Raw genomic sequence first — 25,520 nt, 5'->3', positions numbered from 1 at the left:
GGCCAACATCGCCCAAAAGCCAAGATGAGAAGGCAAAGAGGGGCAGGGAAACTGGATGGATGGAAATGGGGAAGGCAGGGTGGAAAAGAGAAGAGCTGACACATTTCAGAGGTAGCAACCAATGTCATGGAACAATTTGTTTATAAATTGTTGAATGGGAAACTAATTTGCTGTATAAACTTTCACCTAAAACACAATAAAATGTTAAAAAAAAAAAAACCCTATCTCTAGTGGTGTAGCACTTAAGTGCTACAGGTGCTAATCAATAGTTCGGCAGTTCAAATCCTCCAGGCCCTCCTTGGAAACTCTATGGGGAAGTTCTACTCTGTTCTATAGGGTCGCTATGAGTCGGAATCGACTCGACGGCAGTGCGTACCCTCACTGGGTCGCTGTAAACATTAAATAAACTACAATTTGTAAAAGGCCAAGCATTTTACCAAACATTTTTTTTTTTTATAGTTAGTGCACAAGAAATTAGTTCTATAATTTACATCCCTGATTAAGTTCATCTAGTAGATGTGGCCAATCCTCTCAGTCTATTGAGATCTTTTTGAAACTAGATTCTGTCATTCGCGATGTTTCCTTTCTTCTCAGCTTCAGGTCTCCAGGATATTTACATAATTATCTGGGGCACCTGACCAGTCCAGACAGTCCTTCCGGAGCTGTGGGCCTGCGTAACTCACGCACCCCGGACTCCCCAGACACTCATGGGATCCTTGGTTTAGATGTGGAGAAGGGATGAACTGGGCAAGGGCAGGAAAGGAGGTTTCACCTCGGGAGAGGAACTGAAGGAAACTTAAAGGTGGATTTCAAAGACGGAACTACTTTCAGCAGCTTCTGGCGTGACTTGGGGAGGGCGGGCACGGACCGAGGGGCGGGGCGGCTCCGGGGGGAGGGAAGGTTGGACTCCGGGAGGCGGGGCAGACCTGGGAGGCGGGGCGGACCCGGGGAAGGCGGGGCGGACCTGGGGAAGGCGGGGCGGACCGGGGGCGGGGCGGACCGGGGGGAGGGAAGGTTGGACTCCGGGAGGCGGGGCGGACCGGGGAAGGCGGGGCGTGCCCGGGGGCGGGGCGTGTCCGAGGCAGGGGCAGGGGGTGGGGCCTCTGGCAGCAGCCGCGCTAGGTGACCAGAGAGGTGATTCCCGCCGGGGGCGACGGCCGGGCGCCCACTCCCTACACCAGGTAACTGGTCGCGGCTGCGCGGGGTTGCCTCAGCGGGGTGTGCGGCGGGGGCGCCCCGCGCTTCACGTGAGGTCACCCCGCAGGTGGCCGCGGGGCTCCGGAGGGGAGGGGCCGGCGCGGCTCGGGGCGCCTCGCGGGGACGCCGCTGCCGTCGCCCCCCGGCTTCGGGGCCTGGGGCGTTTGTGTGGGGAGGTGTGTGAGGGCGCGCGCGGGGAGGGCCGGCGGCCCGCGCCTCAGAGGAGCGCCTCACGCCCGCCTCGCGGGGCTGCCTGTGCAGCGGCGTTTTGCGGGGGCAGGTTTGTCTCCTTGCCATTAACTTTTCTTTTTTTTATTTTCTAAATTGTCGCCACGGTTGGGGGCCGGGAGCTGTTCTCCAGTCTTCTCAGCGGGGCCCGCCTCGCGGGAGCCCTGAGGGCGGTCGGCGCCCCCCGACAGCCGCGGTCGTCGGGGCCTGGGGGGCGGTGACTCGGCCTGAGGAGCCGCGGACAGTGGGCGAGGCCGGCCCCCGCCCGCCCAGGTGCGCCTGTCCGCTCAGGGGGACCCCCGAGGGGAGACCCTGCCCCGCGGGGACGGCCGCGCGCCCCCTTCTGCCCCGGGCTAGCGCTCCCGAGGGCGGCCCAGGTGGGCTCTGGGCTTTGGGGGGAGGAAAACCTGTTGTTGTTTGCCGAGGACTCCGTTACGGCTCTTAGCGACCCCGTGTGACAGAGTAGAATTGCCCCGTGGGGTTCCTAGGCTGTGGTCTTTACAGGAAAAGATCGCCAGGCCTTTCTCCCGCGGAGCCGCTGCGGGTTCAAATCTCTGATCTTTTGGTTATGAGCCGAGCGCTTAACCAGGGTCTTTTATCTGTGATGTTTCTGAAACTTTTTGAATCTTTGAAGAAATATTAAAATATCACTTTCCTATATTCTTTTGTAAAACCCAAATTATCTACCAAGCTACGTTTGGCTTCTACGTTTTTTGTTTTTCTTTGCTGTAGCTTCTTTCAAACATATGAAAATACTACAGGTGAATTGTGGGGTATATTGTACACGGACAGGCGTCCAGGTATAAACAAGATAGATGCTTAAGCAAAAACATTGATTCCTTTGAGAATATTTAAAACACAGCATGTGAAAGGATGGCTTTTACATTTCAGAATATTGATTTTCACTACAGGTAGGCCGTTAATAGAGTTGTGTTTTTCCTGATTAATAATCTAAAAAGTAGCCTGGAAATTATTAAGAATTAACCAAGAAACCCCCTATTGACCAATTTAATGTTTTGATATGTAACTTTATCATGGTGAAAGACTGCTTTTTCTGGAAGGATATGTTAATACTCCTTGCCTTTGAGAGGTGGGATTTGAGTTTTTTGTCTTTGTTTTTTTTTTTTCCTTCATCTTTTTGTGTTTCGTAGTTTTTGCTAATGAATATGAGCTACCCTCATACCTGGGGGGAAAGCCTCAAGAAAAATTTACTTTTTTTTATTTAAACCTTCAAGAAAAAAAATTATCTTTTGTATTCTGTTGGCTCCATTTGAATTGTAATTGTGTATTCATGAATAAAATTAACAAATTGAGAAATTAATTCAGGCTGAGAGAAGATGAATTTGAGATTCCCATAGGACATCTGGCAGAGCAGTCTAGATGGCAGTTAGATATATTGGTGTGGCATTTTAGTGAAGATAGAGTTATAGATGTTGGAAGCATCAATGAATTTGTAGTAGTTAATCTTGTGAGGGAGCCCTGGTGGCACCGTGGTTAAGAGCTCAGCTGTTAACAAAAAGGTGGGCAGTTCAAATCCACCAGCCACACCTTGGAAACCCTATGGGGCAGTCCTCACCTGTTCTGTGGGGTTGCAGTGAGTTGGAATCAACTCAATGGCAGCGGGTGTGGTTTTTGGGTTAATCTTGTGAGAGTGAAAGAAATCAAGTATAGAATAAGGAGAGGAAGACTACAGATGGCAAGTGACAGCATTTAAGTGATGGGTGGATGTGACAGCCGAAGAGTCTGACGAGTTGTATTCATGAAAAAAGGAGAAAAATAGGAGACAGTGATGTCATAAAAGCCAGGAGACAAAAGAGTTTTAATGAGAAATCTGCCTTGGAGTCAGATGTGTCAGAGGGTTTAGAAAGAAAGGCACTAGTAAGTGTCTATTGGCTTTTGGTAGTTAGGTGGGCATAATTGACCTCGGCAAAAATAGTTTCAGTAAACGGTAAGGATGGAAGCCAAATATGGATGAATTCGAGGAGTGAATAGAAGATGAAGAAGTAAAAATAGTGAGGCTAGCCTACTGTTTTTGAGAAGTCAAAGATATGAAGTAGCAGAGTGGTAGTTAGAGGGGAAAGAACATAGGCCTATGGCTTATTCTCTGCTAACATAACTAACAAACACAACTTTAAGTTAAAATGCATGTCACAGCTTTGTTTTTCTCTCCTGGTTAAGTCTCAAAAGCTGAGAACAAGTAACTGAGTATACTGAATAGAGCTATTTATAATAAAAGAGCCCTGGTGGTGCAACGGTTAAGTGCCCAGCTGCTAACCAAAAGGTGGGTGTTTGGAACCCACTATCGGCTCCTCAGGAGAAAAGACGTGGCGATCTACTCCCGTAAAGATTTAAAAAAACAGCCTAGGAAACCATATGGGACAGTTCTACTTGGTCACATGGGCTTGCTATGAGTCAGAATTAACTGGACAGACGGCACCCAGCAACAACAACGACATTCATAATAAAGTATTTAATATCCCCCCCATCCAAATTATGGGGTATTTTAGTAGTATTTTGGTTTGTTAGGTTCAGGTGTTGTCATCAGTGTTAAAATCACAAGTATAAACAACGTTGGGCTGTTTTTCACCAGTGTTCCAGTACTCTGATACTCCTAACTTGCTTTTAAGTTATGTGACTCTTTCATGAATACCTTGATGACTCTTAAAATTTTTATATAGAAATCAGGTATTTTTACTAAATCAGAGTCTACTAGGTATACATTAGCTAGGGCCTTCGCTTAGGTTATTGTTTTGTAATTCTAATGAGTTTCATGGAAACCCTGGTGGTGTAGTAGTTAAGTGCTATAGCTGCTAACCAAAAGGTCGGCAGTTCGGATCCACCAGGCACTCCTTGAACTCCATGGGGCAGCTCTACTCTGTCTTGTAGGGCTGCTATGAGTTGGAATTGACTTGAGGCACTCCTTTAACTCCATGGGGCAGCTCTACTCTGTCTTGTAGGGCTGCTATGAGTTGGAATAGACTTGAGGCACTTCTTTAACTCCGTGGGGCAGCTCTACTCTGTCTTGTAGGGCTGCTATGAGTTGGAATTGACTTGACAGCAGTGGGTTTTTTTTTTTTTTTTTTTTTTAATGAGTTTCACTTATATCTTCATTGAAAGTTTTAATTTTTTTTTATTGTTCTAGAGTTCAGACAAATAGTTTTATGCGTATTTTCTTAGGAATATGAAAAAGAATGGCTAAAATGGAAAAGGCTGACAAGTGTTGATGAGTATATTGGACGTGGAGCAACTGGTGCTCTCATACTGTGCTGGTGGAAGTGTAAATTGGTGCAGTCACTTGGAAAACTTTTTCTGAGAATTGATTGAAGAGAAATGTATACATAAACTGTGCCCTGACACACATATATATATACACCCAACGGAATTCCAGAAAATGCAAACTAGTCTGAAGTGACAGGAGGCAGATCAGTTGTTGCCTGGGGGTAAGGTTAAGGGAAGGTAAGGAGAGATGGATTAAAAAGGGGCATGAGGAGACTTTTGGGCATAATGAATATATTCATTTTCTTGATTATGATGATACTTTTATCAAGGCATATCGGTAAAATGTCAGACTCATTTAATTGTACATTTTAAATACGTGCAATTTATTGTATGTAGGTTATACCGCAATAAAGCTGTAAAAAAAAAAAAAGATTAAAGACAGCGGAAGAAAACACACCACTTAAGTATATTTACCTCCTTTAAATATACTGTAGTTATCTTAGAGTAGAGGGATTTTTATTTTCTTCATATAGTTTTTTGTATTTTCTACCGCAACCATTTATTAAGTGATTAAAAATTATTTAATTTTTAAATGAGAAATTATTTCTTTGGTACAGAATAGTACTTTGACAAATCAACAGATTTAAAGAGTACAAATAAAATTAAAAACCATGTACCCATATCATGCTTAAGAAATAATACATTATTCATATTTTTGAAGCTCCCAGGTGTATTTTTCATGATTATACTGTTCTCTTTCAACTCTTCTTTATTTTCTGTATAGTTTTACTAAATATGTATGTATTCTTTTGTTTTGCCTACTTTGGAATACTTTACAAATGGAATTATACGACATGATTTCTATGACTTTCTGTTTTTGCATACCATTACATGTGTTATATATTTTATGTATTCCATATTGATGTGTTAGAATTTATTTACTTTTAATTGCTGTGTATCATTCCATTGTATGACTTTACCACTATTTACTCATCCTTCAGTTGGTGGATATTTGAGATATTTCCAGTCTTTTTTTTAATTAAATATTTCTTTTTGCCATTAAAATAGATTTGCTTTAACCGTTCTAATACACGGCTCTCTGTGCCCATGTACAAGAATTTCTCTAGGCTATTTACCTTTTTTTTTTTTTTTTTATTTACCTAGGTGTGGAGCTGTGGTTGTTTGGTTTTGATAGATAATACTGAATTGTTTTATAAAGTGGTTGTACCAGTTTATTCTCTCACAAGCAGCGTGTAATTGTTCCCTTTGTCCCCCTTCTCAACAATATTGGTAGTTACCTGAAATTTTTCTTTTTGACAATCTGATGGGTGAAATGGTACTCCCTAGGGGTTTTATTTATATTTTCTTAATCACTGATGAAGTTGAACCTCTCATAGTTCTTCTATGAAATGTTGTTTCTTGCCTATTTTTTATTTTTTGTCTTTTTAAAATTGATTTCTAGAAGTTCTTTATATATTCTAGATATTAATCCTTTGTCAGTTCTGTGTGTGGCAAATATCTTTTCCCAGTGTGTAGCTTCCCTTTTTACTTTACAGAGTCTTTTGATGAACACATCCTATATTTTAATGTAGTAGGATATGTCAGCCTTTTCTCTTACAGTCTCTGCTTTTGGACTCTTATTTAACAAATCTTTCCTCGAGGCCATAAAGTTATAGTCTGATATTTTCTTCTAATAGTTTTAAAATGTTGCCTCTCATATTTATGTCCTTAATCCATGTGGAAGTGATTTTTCTGTGGAGTGAAGTGGAGGTCCAATTTTATTTTTTTCCATATGAGTAATCAATTTTTCCCAGCATCATTTATTGAATATTCTGTTCTTTCTCGCAGTGATGTATTAGTGTGTATCGTATGTCAGGCTTCTGTATATGTGTAGGTATGTTTCTGAGTATTCTTTCTTTGGTTTGTGTATCTCTGCATGCAATCTTATTTACTTTAGCTGTGTAAAGAACTGTGATACCTGATAGAACAAGTCTCCTGCCTGTGTTTCTTTTAAAGCTAGACTCCCCCTCAAATTAATGTTCAATTTAAACATTTTTAAGGTGAACTTTAATTGTTATTTAATTCTTTAAAAAAAAATTTTATTATTATTATTTTGCCTTGTGCTTTAAGTAAAAGTTTGCAAATCAAGTCAGTCTCATATATACTTAATTCTTAAATATCACTATTATCACCTGAGGTCATAAACTAACACGGAAGCTACTCTAACATAGACTGTATCAGACTCTATTTAGTTTCTACAGGTCTTGTCCTAAATTGCTAGAGTTAATTTTAACTTGAAAAGTAAATATAGGATTTTCATTTTGAGAATGTAGTAAGACAAGGTATTTGGAAAAACCTTTGCAATAAGAACAGCTAAGAGTGCTGTCTTTTAAAAAAAATTTGAAAAGATAGTTAGGAATTATGCCAAAATCAAAGAGACAGCTGAAAATCCGAGAGGCTAAAGGAGCCCTCCCTAAGTTTTATTTTCCCTGAGGGTATTTGCTAAAGCAGGGGAACTTGAGCTATGATTTTATTGGACTTGCAGGATGAGAAAGAGAGATAGATGGAAGTCAGCCCAGGGCTCATTCAAAGTAAACTAACAGGAGACTTTCTGGGATCCCAAAGGGCTGTGATGTCATGATGAGGCTGAAAACTAACTGCCTTCTCAGGTCTGCAAGAAAAATTGCCTTGATGCCAAATCAGACAAAGGGAAAAAAAGCCTGTTCTTGGGAAGTTGTAACCACCAAACAGACCATATGGGGAAGTCCACCTTGGTAGTCTCAAACAACTTCAAGATGTCAGTTTGTTTTTTCATTTTATTAGATATAATTTATATGCCTTTTATAAAATTCACCAAACCAAACCATCAAATCAGTTCCGACTCATAGCGACCCTATAGGGTTTCTAAGGCTGTAAATCTCTACAGAAGCAGACTGCCACATCTTTCTCCTGCAGAATAGCTGGTGGGTTCAAACCACCGACCTTTTGGTTAGCAGCTGATGGCTTTAGCCACATTTCAGTATATTTGCAAAGCTGTGCAACTGTCACCACTATTCAAAACATTTTCATCACTCCAGAAAGAAACCTTTTACTCATTAACGATCACTTCCCATTTCTCTCTTACCCCCAGACCCTGGCAAATACTAATCTACTTTCTGTCTCTATGGCTCTGCCTGTTCTGGACATTTCAAATAAATGGAATCATACAATATGTAGTAGTTTGTGACTGAATTCTTTTACTTAGCATAATGTTTTCAAGGTTCATGTTATAGCATGTATCAAGGCAACATAATATTCTGGTGTATGGATATATTGCATTTTGTTTTTCCCTTTATTGGTTGATGGACATTTGAGTTGTTTCCACTTTTTGGCTGTTACGAATAATACTTTTATGAACATTTGTGTACAGGTTTTTATGTGGACATATGTTTTCATTTCTCTTGGGCATATACCTAGGGGTGAAATTCCTAGGTTACATGGTAACTGTGTTTAACTTTGCGAGGAACTGCAAACTATTCCAAAGTGGATGCACTTTTTACATTTTTACCAGCATTGTATAAGGGTTCCAGTTTCTCCACATCCTTACCAACACTTGTCTCTGTCTTTTTGATTATAGCCATCCTAGTTGGCATGAAGGAGTCTGTTGGTGGTGCAAAAATGGTTAATGCACTTGGCTGCTAACCAAAAGGTTGGAGGTTTGAGTCTACCCAGCGGCACATCAGAAGAAAGGCCTGGTGATCTACTTCCAAAAAATCAACCATTGAAAACCCTATGGAGCACAGTTCTACTTTGACACGCATGGGGTCACCATGAGTTGGAATTGACTCCATGCCAACTGGTTAGTGGGCATGAAGTATCTCATTGTGGTTTTGATTTGTATTTACTCTTTCTTCTTTGGACACAGGTCTCTTAAAATTCTTTGCCCATTTTGTAATTGGATTATTTGTAAAAGGGTATATTTAAAATGATCCGGTAAACAAATGCAGATATTCTCTGGAGGAGTATACTTTCATCTTTGGCTTCAAAAAAGTCGTGACAGTTAAGTTTCAAGGTCTGTTAGTAATTTATTGTCAGAGATAACCAAGTGCATAAGGAAATCAGACATCCTAAGCAAGAATCAGCAGAAACAATAGACAATTAGAAATAAACCTAGAAAGGCTTTAGGTATTAGAATTATCCGCCATAGGTTATTAAAATAACTATACTGAGCAATGTTTAAGTAAATAAAAGGCATGTTGGAAAATATTTGTAGAGAGTAGGAGTCTGAAGAGTGACACAGCTAGTTGAAAAAAGCATTGGTTCAAAAAAGAATTATAATGTAATTGTTAGTAATAAAAAAATGCAGTAATAAAAACTAAAAACTCTTTTGTTGAGTTTAACCATAGGTTAGACAATTAGGCATACCCCCCCCCCAAAAAAAAGAGAGAATTAATGAGCCAAAAGATAGATCAGAGTAAATCATTCAGGATACAGGTCATAGACAGAAACAGAAAATATAAAAGAGTCTTAGATACATAGGAGTTAGAGTGATCAGAGCAAGAGGTTATAGTGAGAAAGTTTTACAAATTGGAGTTCCTGAAAGAAGAGATAGAGAATAAAACAAAAGCAATATTTAAAGATATAAAGATTTATTTAAAGACATAAAGGCTAAGAAATTTTCAGTACTAAGGAAAGACCAATTGACAGATTCAGGAATCTCAGAGAATCTCAAGCAAGAAAAAGGGGGCGCACGTAGAAACATTATAGTTAGATGAAGAAAATCAGAGACAATGAGAAAATCATAAAAGTAACTCTATGGACTAGATAAAAAGACAGATTTTCTTCAAAGATACAGTGGTTATATTGACAGCTGATGATGAGACAGAAAACAGTAGGATACGATTTTTTTTTGTCCTGAAGAAAATAACTTGTAATTTAGAATTCTATAATTAAAGGAAATATCTTTTAAGAATGAGAATAATGCATGATCATCAATGGCTGCTAATATAAAAATAAAGGAACTGAATGTTATGTATGTACCACATATAGAGTAATCTTGCCAAAAATCAAACTTGAAAATCTGAATTTGATCAAGTTATGGATCTAGCCATCATTTTACTGAAAACAAAGGACAGAGGAATATGCTAAATGACACCACGGGGATGCAAACAGCAAAATCCAGTCTATGATAAACTCTATGGGACAAAAGACTTGGTTTAGTATCAAAATATTTTCCGAAAAACCTGTTAATTAAAACAGATTTAAGAGATATTTAAACCTGTTTTACCCTAGTCAAACAAATGAGCTGTTAAAAAAAAAAAATTGTAGGAAAACTAGAGAAATGTAAATAAAGACAGAGTATTTGATGATACTAAATTACTGATTTTCTGCAAGTGTGATGATGGTATTGTGGTTGCACTAAAAAAGAGAGTCCTTGTCTTTTAAAGATAATGTTCTGAGATATTCACAGATAAAATGATATGATATCCTGAATTTTCTTCAAAATTGTCTAACAATGGGGGTATATCAAGAAAACAAGATTGGCCATGAGTTGATAATTATTGAAGCTAGGTCCATGCGGGTTTATTTTATGTGCTCTCTGCTTGTGTATATGTTTGAAATTTTCCATAAAAAAAGGACAAAATAAGGGACATGATCAGACCAACAATAACTGAGAGGGTTTTCTACAATTATACCATCACTAAAGTAAATGATGAAGGATACGGACAAAAAGAAAGTGATCTCACGTGGAAGGTCTGAGGTGTAAGAAGGAATGAAAACCCACCCGTTGCCGTCCAGTCTTTTGTGACTCTTAGTGACCCTGTAGGACAGAGTAGAACTGCCCCATAGGGTTTCCAAGGAGTGCCTGGTGGGTTTGAACTGCCTGCCTTTAGGTTAGCAGCTGTAGCTCTTAACTACTACACCACTAGGGTTTCCAGAAGGAATGAAGTGAAAAGTAATTGGTGAATATGTGTGTATATCTAAATGAACACCAACTTTACAAAAACAATTACAATAATGCCTTGCGCCTTTAAAACAAGATAGAATTAAAATACATGCAATGGTAATATGTATAAATCACACATGGGATGGCATGTACGTGGAGTTAAAGTCTTTAATCCTATTGTACAAGAGGAGGAAAAAAATTAACTTTAGATATTGACATCTTAAGTATGTGCTTTAAAATATACAGGGCAACTACTTAAAGAAAAGGAAATTAAGTATATAATATCCATGGTAGGCAGAATAATGGCCTCCCCAAAATGCCCATGTCCTAATGCCTGAAACCTGTAAATATGTTACCTCACATGGCAGAAGGGACTTTGCTTGATTTGAAGATGGAAAAAGGTGCCATGAGCCAAAGAATGCAGGTGGCTTCTAGAAACAGGAAACGGCAAAGGAATGGATCCTCCCCTAGAGCTTCCAGAAGGAACATAGCCCTGCTGACACCTTGATTTTAGCTCAATGAAGCCCATTTCTGGAGGACTTCCAACCTCCAGAACCGTAAAATATTACATTTATGTTGTTTTAACGCACTAAATTGTGGTAATTTGTTACAAGAGCAATAGGAAACTAGTATCTGATCTATTAGAGAGAAAACTTGGAGTGATAAGTGCTCAGTCAATCCAAAGGAAAGTATGATAGGAAAGAAAAGGTAACAGAACAAGTAGGACAAATAGAAAGCCCAAGATAAAATGGTAGGCTTTAACACAAATATATCAGTTACCTTAAATGTAAGTGGAATAAATACACCAGTTAAAAGACAAAGAAAATTAACCTGGATTTAAAAACTCAACCATGCTATTTATAAGAGACAAATCTAGAATATGAGGATGCAGAAAGGATGGTAAGCAGATGGAAACAGTAAACAGATGGAAAAAAGATTTTACATATAAATACTACCCAAAACAAAGCTAGCGTAGTTGTATTGCTCTCAGACAAAATCAATTTTAGGCTAAAAGCATTTCTGAGATAAAAAGGGTCACCATAATGATATAAGAAGTTTAATTCATCAGAAAGTTAAAATAGTTTTAAATTGGTATGTGTGGACTAAATGCGATTAAAATACATATACTAAAATACAAAGGTTATCGAGAGTGGCTAATAGAACATAATCACTGCTTATGAAAGATTCCTTCAATATAATGACAAAGAAGGGTTGAAAATAAAATTATAGAAGATACCTCTTGCAAATATTAACTGAAAGAAACCTGTTGTAGCTATATCAGACAAAGCCAACTTTAAGGCTAGAAGTATTGCTAGAGATTAAGAGGGACATTATCTAACAAGCTTAAATTTTTACGTACCTAATAAATTAGTTTCAAAATATCTAAAACAAAATCCAATAGAATTAAAGGAGTAGTTATATCTTCAGTCATAAAAGAGTTTTCTTTTTAACCACATCTCTTTTAGTACCTTATAGAACATATCAATAGAGATATAGAAAATTTTAATAACGTGGTCAACAAAGTTGACCTAATATATACCTCAAAACTGCAAATGTACCTGGAACATTTGCTAAAACTGGCCATACACTATACCACAAAGCAAGTTTCAAAATATTGAAACCGTACAGAATAAGTGCTCTGACTAGTGGAATTATATTACAAATCAGTATCAGTAAAATCGCTAGAAATGCTACAAATATTTAGGAAGTAGGCAATAAACATCCAAATAACTCATGGTCAAAGAAGAAATTAAAATGGGAACTAGAAAATATTTTGAACTGAATAATAAGAAACTATGACATAAATTTGTATATACCTAATAACAGAGTCATCATGAGTTGAAATAGACTTGATGGCAACGGATTGAATAACAAAGTCAAGGTATAAAAAGTAAAAACTTACGGAATTAAACAAATCCATAATCATAGTGACAGGTTTTATGATGCTTCTCAGCAATTGATAAAGAGGCCAACAAAAAAATGAGGAAGGATGTGGAATATTTGGATACAACAAAACTTGACCTAATGAACATAGAGAGAACACCCAACAACTACAGAATACATGTTCTTTTGAAACAAGTGGAAAACTTACTAAGTTTGAACAAATTTTAAAGGATTAAAATAAGAGCATATTGTATGACCACGGTACAAAAAAATTCAGTTAAGCTAAATTAGTAATAAAGAGATAATTACTGGAAATTAGAAAATACTTTGAGCTAAAGGATAACACAAATACTATATATCAAAATTGTGGAGGGGGATGCAGCTAAAGTAATATGGAGAGGGAAATTTATAGCATTAAATGTACATAGTAGAAGAAAGGCCAGAAAATAATGAGATAAGTATCTACTTCAAGAAGCTAGAAAAATAATAGTAAGTAAACCTTCTAAAAAGTACTGCATGAGGAAGGAATTGATAATAAGAAATCTATGAAACAAAATGAACGTGTAGTTGAGCAGCTCTAAAAGCCAAAAGTTAGTTCTTTGAAAAGGCTAATAAAACTGACAAGCCTATGATGAGATTATGTCAAAAAGGGTGCACAGATAACACATATTAGGAATAAAAAGCTATAGAACTACAGAAGCTAAAGCCATTACAAAAATACTGTGAACAAATAAATGACAACAAGTTTTAAAATTAAGACAAATAGGACAAATTTCTTGAAAATGTTAGGTGCCGTCGAGTCAGTTAAGACTCATAGCAACCCTATGTAAAACAGAACAAAACACTGCCATGTCCTGTACCATCCTTATAGTTGTTGTTACGTTTGAGTCCATTGTTGTAGCCACTGAGGGTGGTACTACGTCTCATTGAGGGTCCTTCCTCTTTTTCTCTGACCCTCTACTTTACCAAGTATGATATCCTTCTCCAGGGACTGGTCCCTGCTGATAACATGTCCAAAGTATGTGAGATGAACTCTCAACATCCTTGCTTCTAAGGAGCATTCAGGTGATACTTCACCCAGGACAGATTTGTTCGTTCTTCAGGCAGTCCATGGTATATTCAATATTCTTCCTCAACACCATAATTCAAAGGCATCAATTATTCATCGGTCTTCCTTATTCACTGTCCAGCTTTCACATGCATAGGAGGCAATTGAAAACACTACAGCTTGGGTCAGGTGCACCTTAGTCCTCAAAGTGACATCTTTGCTTTTTAACACTTTAAAGAGGTCTTTTGCAGCAAATTTGCCCAGTGCAATACCGCATTGGATTTCTTTACCGTTGCTTCCATGGGCATTGTTTGTGGATCCAAATAAAATGAAATCCTTGACAGCTCCAGTATTTTCTCCATTTATTATGATGTTGCTTGTTGATCCTTTTATGAGAATTCTTGTTTTCTTTGCGTTGAGGTACAATCCATATTGAAGGCTGAAATCTTTGATCGCATCAGTAAGTGCTTCAAGTCCGCTTCACTTACAGCAAGCAAGATTGTATCATCTGCATAGCGCAGGTTATTAATGAGCCTTCCTCTAATTCTTATGTCACATTCTTCTTTATATAGTCCAGCATCTTAGATTATTTGCTCAGCGTACAGATTGAATAAGAATGGTGAAATGATACGACCGTGACACACACCTGTCCTGACCTTAAAGATACAGTATCCCTTTGTTCTGTTTGACCTACTGCCTCTTCAACTATGGACAGGTTTCTTATGAGCACAATTAAGTGTTCTGGAATTCCCATTCTTCAAAATGTTATTCGTTGTGATCCACACAGTGGAATGCCTTTGCGTAACAGTAAAGCACAGGTAAACATCTTTCTGGTATTCTCTGCTTGCAGCCAAGATCCATCAGACATAAGCAATGATATCCCTTGTTCAACATCCTCTTCTGAATCCGACTTGAATTTCTGGCAGTTCCTTGTTGATGGACTGCTGCAACCATTTTTGACTGATCTTCAGCAAAATTTTACTTGAGTGTGATGTTAATGATATCGTTTGATAAGATCTGTTTGATAAACTGAGAAAATAAAACTAAAAAAAAAATAGAAAACGGACTCAAGAAAAATAGAAAACATGAGTAGTCAACCAATTATGGTTGCTATTTTATTTGTCTTGAGAATGTCTACAGCTGATGGCAGCTGGACACAAAGCATAGGTACCATCCTGGATCCCCACGCAGGCAAATGGGGTGAGGTGGATCACATTTCTTTGGAATGGGCACAGATGAATCTCTTCCAGTTGGTTGACTAGGTAGCTGTCTTCCAAATTTCTTGGCATAGACAAGTGAACACCTCCAGCACTGCATCCACGTACTGAAACATCTCAATTGGTATTTTGTCAATTCCTGGAGCCTTGTTTTTTGCCAGCGCCTTTAGTGCAGCTTGGACTTCTTCCTTCAGTACCATCGGTTCCTGGTCATATGTTACCTCCTGAAATGGTTGAACATTAACCAATTTTTTTGGTACAGTGACTCGGTACTCCTTCCATCTTCTTTTGATGCTTCCTGAATCGTTTGATGTTTTCCCCGTAGAATCTTTCAATATTGCAACTTAAGGCTTGCATTTTTTCTTCAGTTCTTTCAGCTTGAGAATTGCTGAGCCTGTTCTTCCCTTTGATTTTCCCCAGGTTATTTGCACATTTTCATTATAATACTTTGTCTTCTGGAACTGCCCTCTGAAATCTTCTTTCCAGCTCTCCTACTTCATCATTTCTTCCACTTGCTTTAGCTACTCTGTGTTCAAGAGCAACTTTCAGAGTCTCTTCTTTCTTTCCTGTCTTTAATAACCTCTTGCTTTCTTCATGTACAGGAAACCCTGGTGGCGTAGTGGTTAAGTGCTACAGCTGCTAACCAAAAGGTCAGTATTTTGAACCTGCCAGGCACTCCATGAAAGCTCTACGGGGAAGTTCTACTCTGTCCTATAGGGTCACTATAAGTCAGAATCAACTCGACAGCAGTGGGTTTGGGTTCGGATTTTGGTTCTTCATGTTTGATACCCTTGATGTCACTCCACAACTGGTCTAGTCTTTGGTTATTAGTGTTCAAGGCATCAAATCTATTCTTGAGATGGTCTCTAAATTCAGGTGGGATATACCCAGATCATATTTTGGCTCTTGTGGCCTTGTCTTAATTTTCTTCAGCTTCAACTTGAATTTGCGTATGAACAATTGATGGTTTGATCCTCAGTTGGTCCCTGGTCTTTTTCTGACTGATGATATTGAGCTTTTCCACGATCTCTTTCCACAAATGTAGTCAGTTTGATTCCTGTGTATTTTGTCTGGTGAAGTCCACGTGTATGGTCGCCATTTATGTCGTTGAAAAAAAGTATTTGCAATGAATAAGTTGTTTGTCTTGCAGAGTTCTATCATGTGATCTCTGACATCATTTCTATCACCGAGGCCATATTTTCCAATTACTGATCCTTCCTCTTTGTTTCCAACTTTTACATTCCAATCACCAGTACTTATCAATGCATCTTGATTGCATGTTTGGTCCAGTTTCAGACTGCAGAAGTTGGTAAAATCTTCAGTTTCTTCACTTTTGGCCTTGGTGGTTGGTGCATAAATTTTGACTAATAGCTGTATTAACTGGTCTGGCTTGTAGGCATATGGATATTATCCTATCACCAACAGTGTTGTACTTCAGAATAGACCTCGAAATGTTCCTTTTGACGATGAATGCGACACCTTTCCTTTTCAATTTGTCATTCCTCTCACAGTAAACCATATGATTGTCTGATTTAAAATTGCCAATATCAGTTAATTTCAGCTCAGTAATGCCTAGGATATGGATCTTTATGCATTCCTTTTCTTTTTCGACAGCTTCCAATTTTCCTAGTTTCATACATTGTACATCAGTGTTCCAATTATTGATGGATATTTGCAGCTGTTTCTTCTCATTTTGAGTCATGGCACATCAGCAAATTAAGGTCCTGGAAACTTGACCCCATCCACACGATTAAGGTCAACTCTATTTTGAGGACACAGCTCTTCCCCAGTTGTATTTTGAGTGTCTTCCAACCTGAGGGGCTCATCTTCTGGTGCTATAATCAGCCAGTGTTCTGCTGCTATTCATAAGGTTTTCACTGTCCAATTTTTTCAGAAGTAGACTGCCAGATCCTTCTTCCACATCTGTCTTAGTCTGGAAGCTCAGCTGAAACCTGAAACCTGTCCACCATGGGTGACCCTGCTGTCATTGAAATACCGGTGGCATAGCTTCCAGCATCATAGCAGCACGCAAGTCAACATAGTATGATAAACTGACAGAAAAGAGAGCCTACAAATAGAGTAAAAAATGGACTCAAGAAAAAGTAGAAATATGAGTAGTTAACCAGTTATGGCTGCTATTTGTCTTGAGAATGTCTGCAGCTGATGGCACCTGGACACACAGCATATGGATGCCCACCGCAGGCAGATGGGGTGAGGTGGGACAGGAGTTTTATGTATAAACCAGAAACCAGTTGCCATTGAGTCATTTCTGACTGACGGTGACCCCACGTGTGTCAGAGTAGAACTGTGCTCCATAGGGTCTTCAGTGGCTGATTTTTTAGAAGGAGGCCGTCAGGCCTTTCTTCTGAGGCTTCTTTGGGTGGGCTCAAATCTCCAGCCTTTTGGTTAGCTGAGTGCATTAACCATATGCAGCACCCAGAAACTCCCTTATTGTGTAAGTACCTGCATAATATCAATCCTCAGCTTTGCATCTTAGCCCCCAAAAGCCTGAAATATTTACTCTCTGGCCTTCTACAGAAAAAGTTGGCTGACCGCTGGTATAACACATCATGCAAAAGATTTATTTTTGAAAAAGCAAATATAAACCATATAGCACTTTTAGGATGAGTTTGTTTAAATTAAATCATGCTGTATTTTAGTGATAAAGTATTTGAGACTTAATATGCTCACCTGAGAGATTTGGTTTGAATGTTGCAGAGTTCATGATTTATATATAAATGGACCTGTACACTTAACTGTTTCACATTGCACACTTAACTTGCTTTAAAGAGCTTCTCTTTTCTGCCATTTTCATTAGCATTTATAAAAAAATATTTTTCAAGTTATGTCTGATAGTAATTTCGCTAAGGATATTATTCTCTGTGTTTGTGCTGGAAATAAATTTTGATCTTGCAGACTTCTTTAAGTAATCGTCTGATAAGTTTCATGTTTTCATAAAAAGTGATATAAAGTATTATTTCATATAATGGAACATTCTTGCACAAATATTTATTGAATACAATGTGAGTCAGGTTTAAGATATTAACATATCATAACTTGAATAGTAAAGCCTCTGGAATTAACTCTCAAATGCTTTTATATCCTTTAATCCAAGCTAAATGATTTAGGATTTAACTGTAAGTAACAGGCAAGATTACATATATGTTTACCCTTTAACTCAGCAATCCTGTGTCTTGGAATCTGTCTCACGTGTGTGTGTGTGTGTGTGTGTGTGTGGAGAAATATTTGAAAATCTGCATGCAAAAAGTTCTTTCAACACTATTTGTAATAGCAAAAATTCAAAACGGTAGGGGAAATTTGAACACTGGGTAGTTGATGATATTAAATTTTTTAGATATCATAACGCTATTGTAGTTACATTAAAAAAAAAAAAGAGTCCTTACCTTTTAGAGATATTCGATATGTTACAAGAGTTCCTGGGTGGTACAAATGGTTAACATACTCACTTGCTAACTGAAAACCTCCAACTGGAGGTTCAAGTCCACCCAGAGATGCCTCAGAAGAAAGGCCTGGTGATCTGCTTTTGAAAAACCAGACATTGAAAACCCTATGGTGCACAGTTCTACTCTGATATACATGGGGTCGCCATCAGTTGAGATCGGCTTGATGGCAACTAGTGGTGATATGTTACAACCCAGTAGAGATACTCTTTGTTTTGGTGCTCAAATTGACCCATTTTCAGCCAGTGAGAGCCCTTGAAGTTACTCTTGAGTCCTCTTGCCGTAACGTTTTAGAGATAATTACCTTAGTATTTATGGATAGAATTATATGATTAGAATTTGCTTCAAAGTAATCCAAAAGACAGGCAAAGTGGGGATGTAGAGATGAAATAAGATTTTCTGAGTTTATAATTGTGTAATCTGGGCGATACTATTCTATCTTCTTTTGTATATGTTTGAAGTTTCCCACCAAAAATACAAAAGTATATGTATGTATTGTATACATATATACAGTTTGTCATATTGTAGGGGCTTGCATGTTGCTGTGACACTGGAAGCTATGCCGCCAATATTCAGGTACCAGCAGGGTCACCCATAGTGGACAGGTTTCAGCTGAGCTTCCAGACTAAGACCGGCAAGGAAGAAGGACCCAGAAGCCTCCTTTTGAAAAAAGTTAGCCAGTGAGAACCTTATGAATAGCAACGTAACATTGGCTGCTATAGTGCCGGAAGATGAGCCCCTCAGGTTGAAAGGCACTCAAAAGACAACTGGGGAAGAGCTGCCTCCTGAAAGTAGAGTTGACTTTAATGATGTGGGTGGAGTCAAGCTTTTGGTACCTTCATTTACTGATGTGGTACAAGTCAAAATGAGAAGAAACAGCTGCAAATATCCATTAATAATAGGAACATGGAATGTATGAAATGTGAACCTAGAGAAAATTGGAAATTGTCAAAATGAAATGGAATGCATGAAGATCGATAACCTAGGCATTAGTGAGCTGAAATGGACTGATAATGGCTATTTTGAATCAGAAAGTCATATATGATCTACTGTGCCAGGAATGACAAATTGAAGGGGAATGGCATCATGTTCATTGTCCAAAAGAACATATTAAGATTTATCCTGAAGCACAACGCTGTCAGTGATAGGATAATATCCCTAAGCCTACAAGGAGTACCAGTTAATGTGACTTATTCAAATTTACCCATCAACCACTGAGGCCATAGATGAAGAAGTTGAAGATTTTTACCAAATTCCGCGGTCTGAAATTGATCAAACATGCAATCAAGATGCGTTGATAATTACTGGTGATTAGAATGTGAAAGTTGGAAACAAGGAGGATTGGTAGTTGGAAAATATGGCCTTGGTGATAGAAATGATGCTAGAGATCGCATGATAGAATTTGGCAAGACCAAGTGCTTTATTGCAGATATCTTTTCTCAACAACATAAATGGTGACTGTACATGTGGACCTTACTGAATGGAATACATAGGAATTGAATCGACTGTATCTGTGGAAAGAGATGATGGAAAAGCACAATATCATCAGTCAGAAAAAGTCGGTCGACAGTGGAACAGACCATCAGTTGCTCATATGCAAGTTCAAGATGAAGTTGAAGAAAATTAGAACAAGTACAGGAGCACCAAAGTACGACCTTGCAGATATCCCACCTGAAAGTAGAGATCATTTCAAGAATAGATTTGATGCATTGAACACTAATGACCGAAGACCAGACAAGTTGTGCAAGGACATCATACATGAAGAAAGCAAGAGGTCATTAAAAAGATAGGAAAGAAAGAAAATACCAAAGTGGATGTCAGAAGAGACTCTGAAAGTTACTTTTGAATGTAGAGTAGCTAAAGCGAATGGTAGAAATAATAAAGAAAAAGATGTGAACAGAAAATTTCAAAGGACAGCTTAAAGACAAAGTATTGTAATGAAATGGGCAAAGACCTGGAGATAGAAAACCAAATGGAAAGAACAGGCTCAGCATTACTCAAGCCGAAAGAACAAAAGCAAAAACTCAGTCCTCAAGTTGCGATATTGAAAGATTCTACAGGGAAAATATTAAACGATTCAGGAAGCATCCAGACAAGATGCAAGGAATATGCAGAGTCACTGTAGCAAAAATAATTGGTCGACATTCAGCCATTTTAGGAGGTAGTATATGATCAAGAACCGATGGTACTGAAGGAAGAAGTCCAAGTTGCACTGAAGGCACTGGCAAAAAACAAGGCTCCAGGAATTGATGGAATACAAATTGAAATGTCTCAACAAATGGATGCTGCGCAGAAGTGCTCACTTGTCTATGCCAAGAAATTTGGAAGACAGTTACCTGGCCAACTGACTAGAAGAGATCCATATTTGTACCCATTCCAAAGAAAGGTGATCCAACAGAATGTGGAAATTGTCTAACAATATCATTAGCATTACACATAAGTAAAACTTTGATGAAGATAATTCAAAAGCCATTATAGCAGTCCATCAATAGGGAACAGCCAGAAATTCAAGCTGGATTCAGAAGAGGACAAAGAACAAGGGATATCATTGCTGATGTCAGATGGATCATGGCTAAAAGCAGAGACTATCAGAAAGATGTTTATCTGTGTTTTTATTGACTATGCAAAGGCATTCAACTGTGTGGATCATTGCAAATTATGGATAACATTACGAAGAACTGGAATTCCAGAACACTTAATTGTGTTCATGAGGAACCTGTACTTAGACCAAGAGGCAGTCGTTCAAATAGAACAAGGGGATATTGCATGGTTTAAAGTCAGGAAAGGTGTGCATCATGGTTGTATGCTTTCACCATACTTACTCAATCTGTGCTGAGCAAGTAATCCAAAAGTCTGGATTATATGAAGAAGAACACGGCATCAGGGTAGAAGGAAGACTCATTAACAACCTGTGATACGCAGATGACACGACCTTGCTTGCAGAAAATGAAGAGGACTTGAAGCACTTCCTGATGAAGATCAAAGAGCACAGCCTTCAGTAGGTTTACACCTCAACATGAAGAAAACAAAGATCCTCACAACTGGACCAATAAGCAACATCATCATAAATGGAGAAAGATTGAAGTTGTAAAGGATTTCATTTTACCTGGATCCACAGTCGACGCTCACGGAAGCAGTAGTCAAGAAATCACGTGATACATTGCGTTGGGCACATTTGCACTAAAAGATCTCTTTAAAGTGTTAAAAAGCAAAGATATCACTTTAAGGACTAAGGTGTGCCCGACCCAAGTTGTGGTGCTTTCGTTGCCATGTACGCATGTGAAAGCTGGACAATGAGTAAGGAAGACTGGAGAAGAATTGATGCCTTTGAATTATGGTGTTGGTGAAGAATATTGAATATACCATGGACTGCCAGAACAAACAAATTTCTCTTCAATGAAGTACAGCCAGAATGCCCCTTAGAAGCAAGGATGGCGAGAGTTTGACTCACATACTGTGGACATGTTATCGGAGGGACCAGTCCCTGAAGAAAGACATCATATTTAGTAGAGGGTCGGTGAAAAAGTGGAAGACCCTCAATGAGATGGATTGACACAGTGGCTGGAACAATGGGCTCATTCGTAACGATTATGAGAATGCCACTGGACCATCCTCACAGTGTTTTTTTCTGTTGTTCATAGGGTCACTATGAGTTGGAACCAACTTGGTGGCAGTTAACAACAACAACATTGTATACATACAATGAAATACTGCTCAGCCAGTAGGAGAAATGAACCCTTGATATATGCTACAGTATAGATGGTGCTTGAAGACATTATGCTGTGCAAAATAAGCCAGTCACAAAAGGACAAATATTGTATGACCTTACATATATAAAAAGACAAGAAAAGGCAAATGTATAGAGAACAAAGTTTATTAGTGGTTACCAGGGGCAGGAGGGAGAGGGAAGAGGGAGGTTAACTGTGACAGAAAAAATACAGTGATTAAGGGTACGGTTGCACAGCCAATTATTGCAATTACTGTCAATAAATTGTACACCTGTAAAAAGTTGAATTGGAAAAAATATATATCTTTCAGAAAAAAATTATATATGTATAGGGTTTAAGTAGACAAAAATGAAGATAGTGCATTTGGAGCAAAACCATTGAGTTGAAGGTGCACAATTACATTATATGTTAATTGGACATGAAATTTTTTTGTACAGTTCTATGATCCTGGTAAATTTAAAACAGATTCCCTTTATTTGCACTATACCTTATTTGTGGTTTGTTTAGCTGATGTCTTTTTGTGTGTATGTTATACAGTGCTTAAGATGTATTTTTCTGTTAGCATAATTCTAAGGATTAAAGTAACTCATAAAGTATGCAGTTATTTGTCTGTTGGCCCCCATTATAGGACCTTTGGAAACCCTAGTGGCATAGTGGTTAAGAGTTTGGCTGCTAACCAAAAGTCCACAGTTCAAATCTACCAAGTGCTCCTTGGAAACCCCATGGAGCAGTTCATCTCTGTCATTTAGGGTCACTGTGAGTTGGAATTGATCCGATGGCAATGACTGTTTTTAATAGGACCTTTGAATTACCAAAAGAATTGATCTAGAAGAAGTAAAATTTATATCATGCTTTTTATCAGGACCATATTTTCTTTCACATTTTACTTGGACATAGATTTAGTTTGTCCAGGCTAAAAAGAAAGTTGAGAGATTTTTCTTTTTGTATATATTTAACAGTGATACTATTCATTTGGTGATTTTTAAAGTATACAATTTTAATAACTTACAAAGAGCCTACGTGCCTACATGCCAACATGCTACAGAACGGCATATGAAAACAAAAAAGAGAATCTATTAATTTATCTTGCTTTTAAACCTTTTTGCTTCAGAGCCCTCACAATGTTTTAGAAAGATAATAAGATTTATTTAGTGATATCTACTGGCATTACGCATAATCATTTTTAATTTGTTTTCTAGCTTATCAACAGATTAATATTAAAATTGGAAGTTTTTATCTTTTGCTGGATTTTGGAAGTTGAATGTAATGGCAACAGAATTTATCAAGGGTTGCTGTAGCGGATGTTTCTATGGTGAAACAGAAAAGCACAACCGTGAGTTTTGTTCTGCTTTGATTTCAAAGAACATTTATTTAGAACCTTGCTTGTGGTATTTTAAAAAAATATGTTAGGCATATTTCCTAATGTCAGGGGATTTATAAAATCGTGGGAAGGCTGACACATACATATAAAGCATACTAGTTAAGTATTCCAATACTCCAAATATCCTGGAGAGTAAAGGAGAGAGATGAATTCAACCTTGGGACATTGCCAAAAAGAAGAAGCATTTGGCATGGAAGTCTGAACAGGATTTTAGGAAGTTGAGTGGGAAGAAGGAAGTAAGAGAAGGTGAGAGTTGGACATGGGCATTCTAAGTGGAAGGAGTAGTACAAAGCCAGGGAGAGAAGGAAAGTATTGGGTATGTTTGGGGGACAACATACTCTGGCAGTGTTTCATTTTAAATAGCGACGTTTTTTAGTTTATGAGAGTGCATGCAAAATTGCCGTTCATAAATAACTGATCAATGGGGAAAGAAAGGACCCATAACTTTATCAAGGCCCACATTTATCAAAGACCCCTGGGAATTTCCCTTTCTATTGCATGGTTTCCTCATCTCTTCAGGGTTGCCTGGGACTCTATTTTTCTGTAGTTCTTTCTTGTCTAGAGCAGTCTTCCTCGTATATTTGTGTATGAAGCCTTTTTTGTTTGCTTTCCTTTTTTAACATTAAAACATTTCATAAATCATACATAATAGTGTTGTATTCAGTCTATAAAACCAAAACCAAATCCATTGCCATCGAGCCAATTCCAACTCATAGCAACCCTATAGGACAGAGTAGAACTGCCCCATAGGGCTTCCAAGGAGTGGCTGGTGGATTTGAACTGCTGATCTTTTGGTTAACAGCCAGGGCTGTCTATAGACAATACTATATATGCATAAAGATTAACCCTGGGTGGCCCATACCTCCTATCTTAAGTCTAGCAACTTAGAAATCTCATATCATGTGAGAATAATAAAATGGGTCTTAGAAGGTTAGACAAGGAGAGTTGCTATTCTGATGTATATCTAGGGTCAACGTATATGTTCTGATTTGGTAAGGATTTTTGTAGACTTGGAGACCTTTTAATAGTTCTTTTAGGAATTATTTTATTAAAGTATTTAAGACTGATGTTAAACAGTAGTACTGACAACAAGAATTACTTTGTTTACAGTCTTTTTAAGTGACTAGAGTTTATTCGGGGCTCTGGTGGTATAGTAGTTAGAGTTACAGCTACCAACCAAATGGTTGGCAGTTCAAATCCACCATCTGCTCCCTGGAAACCATATGGGGCAGTTCTACTCTGTCTATAGGGTCACTATGAGTCAGAATCGACTTGACGACAACAGGTTTTGGTTTTTTGGTTTAGAGTATTTAAAGGCACCCTGGTGGTGTAGTGGTTAAAGCTCTAGGCTACCAACTGAAAGGTCAGCAGTTCTGTGGGAGAAAGATGTGGCATTCTGCTCTCGTAAAGATTACAAGCTTGGAAACCCTACAGGGCCTTTCTACTCTGTCCTGTGGGGTCGCTATGAGTCGGAATCAACTTGGCGGCAGTGGGTTTAGAGTTTACTTGGAAGTGTTTTGGAATTAACTACAAAATAAGCTTGTTTTCCATCTATGAGCTCTTTTCTGGGAATGAGACTCTAAAACTGCTTTTAACATTATGATAACCTAATGTACTTTGGCAGTAAAGCATTAATTGCTGGAATATTGGCTGGACAGAATTAATGTGGATTCCAGAAGTGCTTGATAGGACCCAAGAGTACTTTACGTATCAGGAATTTCTTAAATAATTGCCAAAACACGTTAGATTTGGATTGTTATATGTAAATCCACATGCATATTTGTCACTCTTTTTTTTTTTTTCCTTTCTTTATATGCAGTTTCCGTGGCAAGAGACTTTAAAGCAGCAGGCTCAAGTAGTCAGAATACCGCCGTCTGTATACCTCCACTGACGTCTGTAAAGCCTCAGGTTGGCTGCACTGAGGATTATTTACTTTCAAAATTACCATCTGATGGCAGAGAAGTACCATTTGTGGTGCCTAGGTTTAAGTTGTCCTATATTCAGCCCAGGACACAAGCAACTCCTTCACACCTGGAGGAACTTGAAGGTAAACAACAAAAGGGCAGAACTTAAACATCAACATGCAGCATTTAAATACTGCTATGGTGTTGTTTTTTTTATGGTGTTATTTTGCCTTTTTTTTTTTTTTAATAAAATTTATATACCAAAACTTAGTGCCGTTGAGCTGATTCCGACTCATAGCGGCCCTTTGTGCCATAGTAGAACTTCCC

At 38.4% G+C, this 25,520-nt stretch overlaps 1 protein-coding gene across 5 annotated transcripts in view; it reads left to right on the top strand.

Annotated features, from left to right (window-relative positions):
• The first annotated feature begins 743 nt into the window (after positions 1–743).
• The window catches only part of TC2N (tandem C2 domains, nuclear), a 47,715-nt gene continuing 22,938 nt past the window's right edge, over positions 744–25,520 (top strand). The window contains exons 1-4 of one of the 5 annotated variants that reach the window (XM_049897971.1): positions 744–802; positions 8,261–8,482; positions 23,108–23,241; positions 25,109–25,336. In XM_049897971.1, coding sequence (XP_049753928.1) covers positions 23,175–23,241; positions 25,109–25,336 — 295 coding nt within the window. In that variant the 5' untranslated portion in view covers positions 744–802; positions 8,261–8,482; positions 23,108–23,174. Of the gene's footprint in view, positions 803–1,090; positions 1,182–1,213; positions 1,478–1,539; positions 1,699–8,260; positions 8,483–23,107; positions 23,242–25,108; positions 25,337–25,520 lie in introns of those variants that run through there. The other 4 variants (XM_049897969.1, XM_049897968.1, XM_049897970.1 and 1 more) reach the window with 4 other exon arrangements.

This window comes from Elephas maximus, chromosome 10 (assembly GCF_024166365.1).
Source record: "Elephas maximus indicus isolate mEleMax1 chromosome 10, mEleMax1 primary haplotype, whole genome shotgun sequence".
NCBI classification, from domain to species: domain Eukaryota; kingdom Metazoa; phylum Chordata; class Mammalia; order Proboscidea; family Elephantidae; genus Elephas; species Elephas maximus.
This window is presented reverse-complemented; position numbering and strand designations above follow the sequence as displayed.